The sequence below is a fragment of the Thalassophryne amazonica genome, chromosome 10 (genome assembly GCF_902500255.1).
Source record: "Thalassophryne amazonica chromosome 10, fThaAma1.1, whole genome shotgun sequence".
NCBI lineage: Eukaryota > Metazoa > Chordata > Actinopteri > Batrachoidiformes > Batrachoididae > Thalassophryne > Thalassophryne amazonica.
In genome coordinates, this window is record NC_047112.1 from 77,606,686 (window position 1) to 77,616,697 (window position 10,012).

A 10,012-nucleotide genomic window follows, 5' to 3' on the forward strand; every position below is an offset into this window, starting at 1 on the left:
ATGAATGAATAAGGAGCTGTGACTCTTTAAACTTTTAAAGCACCGGTCGTGGCCTGATTGGAGCAGACAAACGACCGAAGGATTTGCTTTAAAATGCTACATTTCTTCAGCCACAATAAGGAATTAAATATTTTCAGATGTCATTTTCCAAAATCAGGACACTTTATGTGGATAAATATTTGTCAGGCTGTGATGATGAATCCAGCTGAAACAAGCAGGTCAGATTAAGGCTTTGTCTTTACTCCGTGTGTGAATGGTTTTAATATTTGGAACACTCAGTTTGCATGAGGACTGCTGCTTTAAGCCAATCAATGGAGCATTAACAGACGTATTTCGAGTTATGTGTAAATTACAAGAAATGCGTCTCAAAAATCGCATAACTTACCTACAACATATGTCCCGCATGTGCGGGACCTATGAGCCATAACGCTGCCATACATCAAAAATATTGTGCATGTCCAAATTTTTCGAGGTACTCTGCGTATTACGACGTATATAAGTGGGCTTCAGTGTGTTCTTAACTTATACAAAAGTTACCCATAACTTATTAAACGTGCGCCCGTGTATGCCGGTGTTTTTAATACAATCAACATACGCTGACTAAATCGTCAAGGTGTGACGGGGTGTTAGAAAGAGAATGTGAAATCACACATAGAACTGTGGGACTTGGATGATATTCAACATTAAACCTCAAACATATGAAAGTGTAAAAGGTAGATTAAAAACTTGCTTTTTCACTACGTGATCCCTTTCAGGGTTTCCCCTTGAGTATTTTTCTGGCCCGGTGGTGCCGTGAACCATTTCAAAACAAACAGAAGCTGGGTCAAATGTGGCATGTGGGCTGCAAGTTTGCCCTGATTCAGGCTATTGGTAAAATTTTACCAATATACTAACAGACCCCTGACCCTGCAGAAAGATTCTAGTGCTGTGCTGTAAGAGAAACTGCCTTTTATAATTTTCTTTTTTCATCTTAAAATGTTGTCCTTTCAAGTTAAAGCCTGGATGAAAAAACCTAATGAATCAAATCTTTATACACAGTTTCACATGTTAAACACAGGCGGTTGTGGTGAATTGACAGTCGCAAAGACTTAAACCACTGCGGACTGCAAAGGTCCGCGAGAAAAAACAGTTTAACAATGTTTCCGTGACAGCTGTCTGTTCATCTGAAAATTACTTTGTCATTTACTTCTATAAAAAGTGTATTTCAGCAGGTGTTTTTGACATGCTTGCAGCCCCACATGTGAGGGCCAAAAACTGAGCTGAACAACCTCAGAACTGCAGAGCCAAATTATTGTTGATTATAGGATATTTGGTTTTATTTTGTCCATTTTTCTTTGGCGTATTCTGTGGTGTGTTTCTTTGGCCTGGTGAGGGTTCTCGTTTGCCTGGAGGGCAGCCCGATCTAGAGTGAGTGTAACAAGGAGATTTTCTATTCAGGTGGGTTTGTAGCTTAGATCAAACACAGCTTATTCAGGTGGGTTTGTAGCTTAGATCAAACACAGCTTGCTAACATTCTCTCTCTCTCTCTCTCTCTCTCTCTCTCAGAGTGAAGGCACTCTGTTAGCAACCGGCTCCTATGATGGTTTTGCTAGAATATGGACTAAAGACGGTAAGATCACTTTTACTTTTTTTTTTCCATCGAGCACTGTTCGATAGAACGAGAACAGTTGTTTGGTCATTATTGTGTCGCTGCTTTCACAATAAATCATTCAATTAATGTTGCAGATGACTGAATACTTGGCAGTGTAACACAGTGCCTTACTTGTTTTGTTTTTTTTTACATTGCAACATAATATTTTCCTCATCCTGTGCTCCAGCCTTTATGGGAAAAGCCAGTTGTATGCTGCCACCTAGAGGAACATGTACATACTGCGTTACTGTTTAGCCAGTGTGTTATTCCAGGTTGAATACAGTTTAATCCTCTTCTTTGTGCTCTGCACTGCAGGTAACCTCGCCAGTACGCTTGGCCAACACAAAGGTCCCATCTTTGCCCTCAAATGGAATAAAAAAGGCAATTTCATCCTTAGCGCAGGAGTAGATAAGGTAAAAATACAGAAATTGTTGTACCAAACCCAATTATGCCCAAGTTACATCTGCAGTGTTTTTTTAGGTATTAAATCATCTTGTAATGAAAGAATTTATTTTGCATTTTACCTTCAAAAACATGGTTGTGTTGAAATTTGTCTTAATTTTTTGGGGGTGTTCTGTCAGACAACAATCATATGGGACGCCCACACAGGAGAAGCCAAACAACAGTTTCCTTTCCACTCAGGTATCAAAGCCGCTTTAGCTTTTTCTTTCTGTATACAAACTGATTAAGTGTTGAGAACTTTGTGTTTGGTGATAAAGATGATCTACTAAAAGTCTTGTGTGTGTGTGTGTGTGTGTCTCACAGCTCCAGCACTAGATGTGGATTGGCAAAGTAACAACACGTTTGCATCTTGTAGTACAGACATGTGCATCCACGTCTGTAAACTGGGACAAGACAGACCCATTAAAACATTCCAAGGACACACAGTGAGTAGTGTGTGTGTGTGTGTGTGTGTGTGTTTGCATGTGCGCGTGTGCATGCTGTCCAACCTGTGAGCGTGTATCCACAGGAGACTGAAACAGCTGACTAAAATCAGTTTCAGTCTAAGACAGGGATTAAAATAAAAAAAAGGTTCTAGTTTATCGCTGCCTTGTGGTCTCGTCGGCATCCATATGCAGCTCTCACACGTGGTCATTTTGCATCATAGTTGGGCGAAGTGTTGGACACGCCTTGGCTGGTTTTTCCAAACAGCTCCAGCCTTGCAGCCATGGGTGCCAAGTTTTCAGTGCAGGCACACCACTTTGTGAAAAATGGAGCTTCAGCCACCTCTGAAGTATAACTCGCACTGGAGTTTAAGTCACACCTGTTTTTTGTTTTTTTTTAGTCTCTTGAATAGGCAAAAAAAAATAAACAAACAAAAAAAATGTCACACCGGTGTATAAGTTACACCTTTTTTTCCTGTATTATCAGCTCTTTAATAAGGAATTTTGGTGCATTGATGTTTTTTAAATTTTATTTATTTTTATTTTATTATTTATATATTAAAAGGGAAGTGGCCTCTGTGTGTACGTGCGTGTGTGTCTAACTTACGGGGAAACTGTGGAGAGCTGATATTTGCCATTTAGTCTCCTTATCTATTTTGGGCCAAGGATGAATGGGCCACGAAAACAGAAAGATGATAGGACAAATATTTTTGGAGAAATTAGGGATATTAGATAAAACTGATGTTGATATCACCATTAATCAGTCCCTGGTAACCGGACAAGCTCTGAACAAAGGAAATATCTCAACCTTACCAGTTGTAAAAGCAACTAAATGTACCAAATAATAAATACAATTATTCACAAAACTTTCTCTTTTTAATTTCCTGCACTATCAGTTAAAATCATTATAGAAACTGCATAATTTTTTACCACCCTTGAAACATGTCAACTACCTATTTTATAAACATTATCCAAACTAGAGCCTGTGGATCCCCACGGGAAACACTGTAGTTGGTATTTATTATTTTATTGTTAGAGTTTATTTTGTTTAGTGCTTTGATTTCTTGCAAAGTCCAGTATCAGTAGTTATTATCACTGGTAACAGTGACTGAGTGATTTTTCTGTATACAAGTCTCATCGAAGTATAAGTTGCAGGATCTGCCAAACTAGTCAAAAAGAAAGAAACAACAAAAAACCAAAACAACTGCAACTTATACTGATGAAAATACAGTACATCCTTTATGTTCCTGTATGATGTCTTTCTTTGCTAATTCTCATATTTGTTCAGCATGTTGTTGTTTTTTAAAATTGTCTTTACTTAATGTCCTTCATGTTTTCAGTTCTTCATTAGAACTAGTCCATGAAGTAATATTTAAGACTGATATCCAATGTAATGTTGTCTTGGTCCTTACTAATGGTTTTTGAATGTAGTATTTCCTATCAACTAATGTCAACTTTCTCTTGCTTGAAAAAACTTTTGGACATTTCCAGACAATAATTGATTTTTTTGCTCCTAACATTTCAGTTCCTGTAGCTTAATAAACAATACTCTTCTATTCTACTCTTCTTTTTTTTAGATATTTAGATATACCTTAGTATACGCTAGTAGAGTTCTACTTTAGAATTGAAATATATTATAGAAGACATACCTTACTGAATTTTCAATGTTAGTTGCCTGTTTGGCAGTAGTACTACTAACAGTACTTTTAGCTCTCATTTGAAGCATGAAGATGAGGTCAGTGTTTATATGCATAATGCATATAAACAATTATGCATTGCATAATTAACAATTGCATATAAGCAATTGCATATAGGCAATTGACTAAACCACTTTCCTCCAACAGTTGGTGGAGGAAAGTGATTATATTTCACTGAAACGTATATCCACATTGTATGTGTCCAATAGTTTTTGGGGTCTTGAATAATTCGTCAGGTGTAGCATGTAAATGGTGATTAAAAAAAAAAGTACCACATGTACCAGCTGACATTTACTTCATTATGCAAGCCATAATACTCATCTGAGTGTCCTCATGGCTGAGATTTTAACAGTGAAATGAGCACGGAAATGTCATATCTGTGGGTGTAAAATGTTTAAGCACACAAAAGTCATTGCATTCAGTCTTTGGAAGCGTTTTCTCTTCATTCTGTTTGGTCAGGATTTCCCCACACTTTTTAATAAGCTGTGTTTGGACTTGAGACTTAAATAGACTGAATGTCATCTTGAGGTCTTTCTGGGTCGGCAGAAAAGAAATCATTGGAATGCCTGTACTTGCTTCCACCGTGTGTGTGTGTGTGCGCGCGTGTATTTAAATCTCTTTATCCCTCCCCTCTCTCTGCAGAATGAAGTAAATGCAATCAAGTGGGATCCCACGGGGAACCTGCTGGCCTCTTGCTCAGACGATATGACGTTGAAGGTGAGCTGAACGCTAACTCTGCTGAAATATCGGACATCTGGTGTCATCATTGGCTACCTCTGACCCGACGGTGCTAAGCCCGTAGGAAAATAATAATCGCTACATGGCAACTGTCGAAAATCGATGTGAATGCCTCGTTTTGTTTGTGTGTGTGTGTGTGTAATTTGTGGTTCTCCGAGTTGAGCTCCAGAGAGATTAAATGAAAAAGAAATCTGAAATGGTTCATTTTATTTTATTTGCTCTCTCTGCTCTTCATGGTTCATAATTTCATCTTCAGTTCTGTGGAGGTAAGCAGGACGTTTCCCCAGAGCTGTTCAGCTTAAACGGTGAAGTGCACCGAACACGTGTGTGTGTGTTTTCCTGCAAATATGCTGGTGAATGGAGAAAATAAGATGCTGCTGGAGATTCTGGGTGATTAGATGGAACTAGTGTGTCACAGAGAAAGTGCTGTCTGAGGGTCTGTGTGGTACAACTTTTTTTTTTTTAGAGGAGATAAATAAGAAGAAGCAGATTTATTTTTGTTTTTCTGGGTTTCTGTGATTGGAGACAGTGACGGAGGTTAAACCTGTTGTTGCTCATTAACCCAGTAAGAATCTGGTGAAGCAGCTATATTTTATTACCGCAGTTGTTCAGAAGTTACATATTTAAATTATGCGAGTTTGATGAATGCTTATATGTGCAACATCTTGAAAGAGAAATCATAGATTTAAGTATTATCAGAGTGTTTGTATGAGAGCTGGCTTCGGCTGATACACATTATTAAAGGGGCATGTGGATCCCCGTCCAATTTAAATTTTTTTAAATTTATTTTGTGTGCATGTTGCATCTATCTATAAAGCAAGATGTGTGTGTGTATGTGGCTCACGTGTCGGTCTGTTTGTCAGATCGGCCTCAGCTTTTGGATATATCTTGCACATGGCACGATGATGTGCATCCTTTATTATGAAAATTGGAAATTAATTTTCAAAACCTTTATTTTGAAGTTCTCATCATTATAGGCACAAGGCAAAACATTCTCATGCGCCAGCTTCGACAAAGATGAGTCACTCTGTGCCTCAAACAGATGCCTGTCTCTAACGCGTTCATAGGGAGAGACAGAAGACATAAATTAAAGAAATTAATCATACACAAATACTCTGAGAGATATGCGAGCCACATACACACAGACAGATGCTTCTTGATTTATTATCACAAGGTAGAAGGTTCTCATGAGCCAGCTTCAACAATGATCGTCAACAAAGCTCCCACTTTTCTATAGGAATGCATACTTCCTACAGGCACTGCACTAGTTCAATAAAAGTTTGTGTCTTCCACCATCATGTCTCATGTTTGCTGCTTCCGTTGGTCACTTGGAATTGAATTCATTAAACGATACAGCCACTCGTTGTGGGAGCATCTCGGTCTGTTTATATTTGGTGCTCATCTGAGGAATTCAGATTTCCTCAAAATAGTGTCATGGCCACAGATGTGGTCTCCAAAAATACTTGAAATACTTATACTTGTTACTATAATTATTTGAGTTTTAAATTTATAAGTGTTGTTGTGTCCAACAATAGAAAAGTCACAGACTGTTATTTCTGCAGGAAACATATGTGCAGCAGCCAAAATGTCCAAATAATCTTCTGATCACCTTCTCACAAGTTGCACAACTAAGGGTCATTTTGAAAACTCCCACCAGTACTACTGTTGCTTTGCTGTGGCAGTGTTGGAGTTTGAGTTCTCCTTTAAATTTAAAATGTTTTTAAGGGATGATGAAAGTGAATAAAGGTGCCTGATGCATTGTCGTCACCCCCCTCAGATCTGGAGTATGAAGCAGGACGCTTGCGTCCACGACCTTCAGGCCCACAGTAAAGAGATCTACACCATCAAATGGAGTCCCACTGGGCCTGGAACCAACAACCCCAGTGCTAATCTCATGCTAGCAAGGTGTGTGTGTGTGTGTGTGAGCACCACAGATACGTCTTTATACAAATTCATGTTTAATGAGAATTCTGAAGTTTTTCACACTGGGTTCCATTTTTACATCTTTTGGGTGACTCTTTTCATTCGGAACAAAAATGATTTTGATTTGTCAATTACACTATGTAACAAATTTTTATTTTTGTTTGTTTCCTGGGTACACAGTGTGTTTTCCTAACCTGTTATGCCTTAAATAGAAAATAGCTGTTATTCCACAGAAACTTTGCTTCTGTGATCAGGACAATGATATTTTGAAATTTGTCTGTTCTCAAGAATATTCTCGATTCGCCTTCACTACTACTGAGTAGTCTTCTAGAATATTCTTTAACTGCTAGAACTGTCCAGAATTTTCTAGAAGTTTCCAGAATTTTCTAGAAGTTTCAAGAAAATTTTGGAATTTTCTACAAGTAGATTATGCAGTTAACTGCTTACCTTATCCTTCTGCTCATTCAGCGGTGCAGGTCTCCCCTCAGTCATTACAAGTTGATTCTCCACGAGGGCTCATTTCTATTACAGGCTGAAGAACGAGCTCATCCGAGTCAATGCTGGATGGATTTACAACGGTTTTTGTTTTGTTTTGAGTGAAAAGACGAACCTAGAACATCTAAAAATGGAGCCAAGATTGAAAAATCCTGGAGTTAAATTCTCCTGTTTGTAGAGCGTTCAGTGTATTAACCTTTGTTTTATTAATTCGGCATCCTGGTTATTTTGTGGGATGTAGGAAAAGAATTACAACTTGAATTTTGGTGTTGTTTATGTTTAAATTGTAACCCTGATGAACAATTACGTTTTACTCATTTATCTATATCTATATCTATACCTCGGTCGTTAATTCTCGTGATACTGTTCGCCTCTGCTTTTTCCAAAGTGCGTCGTTTGACTCTACAGTACGTCTCTGGGACGTCGAGCGGGGCATCTGTATCCATACGCTGACCAAGCACCAGGAGCCCGTCTACAGCGTTGCTTTCAGCCCCGACGGTCGCCATCTTGCCAGTGGCTCATTTGATAAATGTGTGCACATCTGGAATACACAGGTAGGAAGAGAATATCATGTTTTTGTAGAAGTCTGTGCCGATTCTTTACATGGCTGAGTGAGACTGATACAAGTTGTTATTGTCCATGTTGTCCTTGTTATCCCCTGGTATGAAATACGGTGGAGATATAGCGATCAGCATGTCGGCCCACTTGTTTTCGCTTGTTAGCACGATATCTCAAGAACCAGTTGACTAATTTCATTCATATTTAGCATAAGGATGTACTTGGGTGATTTTTAACATAAAATGTCTTTAACTCTGAAACAGTTGTCTCTCCCGTGAGCATAAAGAATGATTGTGTCCGTAAATGTCCATTTATTGTGTGTCCCTACCTCTGGTTTTGCAGACTGGCGCCTTAGTCCACAGTTATAGAGGGACAGGAGGAATCTTTGAGGTTTGCTGGAATGCAGCAGGTGACAAAGTGGGAGCCAGTGCATCAGACGGATCTGTAAGTCACTGCGGCGCTGCTCTGACGCTCCATTCGTGCAGCAACACGTTAGCTTTGGCAGCGATTAACGGACTGACTCTGTGCTTCTGTGTGTCTCAGGTGTGTGTACTAGATCTTCGGAAATAGTGATTATTGACTGTTGGAAGCCATGGACCGACCGTGAATGTGTACATAGCCAAATGACTGTCCCTGCTTGCCCTGCGTACTGCTCATGCTTACGACTACGGCCCCGCCCAACGATGGACAGGAAGCAGGAACAGGAAGCGAGCACCCGACACAGCAGGTCCAGATGCAGGGATGAACAGATAAACGGGCGGATGGAAGCGCCTCTGTCTGCGCAGACTCTTACAGAGATGCAGAAGGGACATAGTCCTGAAAAACAAACAACAAAAAAAACATAACAAAAACAAACAAAAACAAAAAAGAAAAAAACAACAAAAAAAAAAAACACAAAAGAAAAACAGAGACGATAGGTACAGATCTGCATATGTACCAAAATTTGGATTATTTTTTTTTTTTTTAATCTTTAACCCATACTCATACAAATGAAAAATAATGACAAAGTGTTGATCTCTGTTCTTAGTTGGAGCTCATTGTGCAGACATATCAACATCACCACAAAACTGGATGGCACTTAATGGCTTTTTATTAATTTTATTATTATTATTATTATTTTTATTTCCAAACTCTTGTTTCAAAGATTTTATAGTTTTCCCTTTGGGGGGGGGGGGGGCGTGGACAAGTCCAGACATTAAACCGTTCCTTCGCCATGACAAGCCACGTACATTGCCATGACAACCCACAGTGCTCAGCTCTGAACACGAATTCATGCAGGAAGCTCGCAGGCTGCGACACAGCAGTTAAATTCCGTATCACATTCTCAGTAAATTCATTTTTAAATTTTTTTTGGACTTTTTGAGACAGAGATGGGCAAGAGGTTAAGGAGTGGGCTTGTGACCAGAGGATCCTCCGTTTGAATCCCCATCGGCCTGGAAAATCGCTCAGGGCCCTTGGGCAAGCAAGATCTTGTTCCCAGTGTGGATGGTGAATGTGAGGCATCACTGTAAAGCTCTTTGACCATCAAAAGCACTGTGTAAATTTTGGCATCACAGCCACGAGTTGACCGGATGCACACAGTGCGTAGTTCTGCAAACATCACCACAGCCACTAACAGCGAATGAGCAGTTTACAGTCAGTGAAGCGGAGTTAGTAGTTGCTAAACTTTGAGCAATAAATCAACAAAGGAAAAGGATGCAGCTTGCTTGTTTGTTCTGCTGACATAAACGTACCCACTAATGCATTTATGCATCGACTGTAGTAACAAACTACCCACACGTTAGAGTCGGAGAGACGCCAAGCCCTGCACACCAGCGTTGATAACAGTATGTAACACAATTTTTGTTCCTGGCTTCTAAGTGTTATATTTCAACTGTTTATGTCTAAAGTCTATGGAAAAATGACTACATTCAGCACAAACTTTGATTTTATTAACGTTCTAGAAAGTTGTAAAAGTTTCTTGAAATTTCTAAATAATTCTGGAAACTTCTAGAAAATTCTGGACAGTTCTAGCAGTTAAAGAATACTCTAGAAGACTACTCAGTAGTAGTGAAGGCGAATCGAGAATCTTCTTGAAAACAGACAAA

At 39.2% G+C, this 10,012-nt stretch overlaps 1 protein-coding gene and 1 long non-coding RNA gene across 2 annotated transcripts in view; one reads left to right on the forward strand and one right to left on the reverse strand.

The window, feature by feature from the left end:
* LOC117519039 overlaps window positions 1–4,803 on the reverse strand; it is an 18,858-nt gene extending 14,055 nt beyond the window's left edge. The window contains exons 1-2 of the long non-coding RNA XR_004563144.1: window positions 4,501–4,803; window positions 2,612–2,617 (exon numbers count right to left, since the gene is read on the reverse strand). This is a non-coding gene — a long non-coding RNA (uncharacterized LOC117519039). The remainder of the gene's footprint in view (window positions 1–2,611; window positions 2,618–4,500) is intronic.
* The window catches only part of tbl1xr1a (tbl1x receptor 1a), a 152,506-nt gene extending 143,676 nt beyond the window's left edge, over window positions 1–8,830 (forward strand). Inside the window, exons 8-16 of the mRNA XM_034180341.1 lie at window positions 1,546–1,609; window positions 1,946–2,043; window positions 2,212–2,272; window positions 2,396–2,517; window positions 4,854–4,928; window positions 6,727–6,854; window positions 7,756–7,921; window positions 8,268–8,369; window positions 8,469–8,830. Coding sequence (XP_034036232.1) covers window positions 1,546–1,609; window positions 1,946–2,043; window positions 2,212–2,272; window positions 2,396–2,517; window positions 4,854–4,928; window positions 6,727–6,854; window positions 7,756–7,921; window positions 8,268–8,369; window positions 8,469–8,495 — 843 coding nt within the window. The 3' untranslated portion in view covers window positions 8,496–8,830. The remainder of the gene's footprint in view (window positions 1–1,545; window positions 1,610–1,945; window positions 2,044–2,211; window positions 2,273–2,395; window positions 2,518–4,853; window positions 4,929–6,726; window positions 6,855–7,755; window positions 7,922–8,267; window positions 8,370–8,468) is intronic.
* Window positions 8,831–10,012: the final 1,182 nt, after the last annotated feature.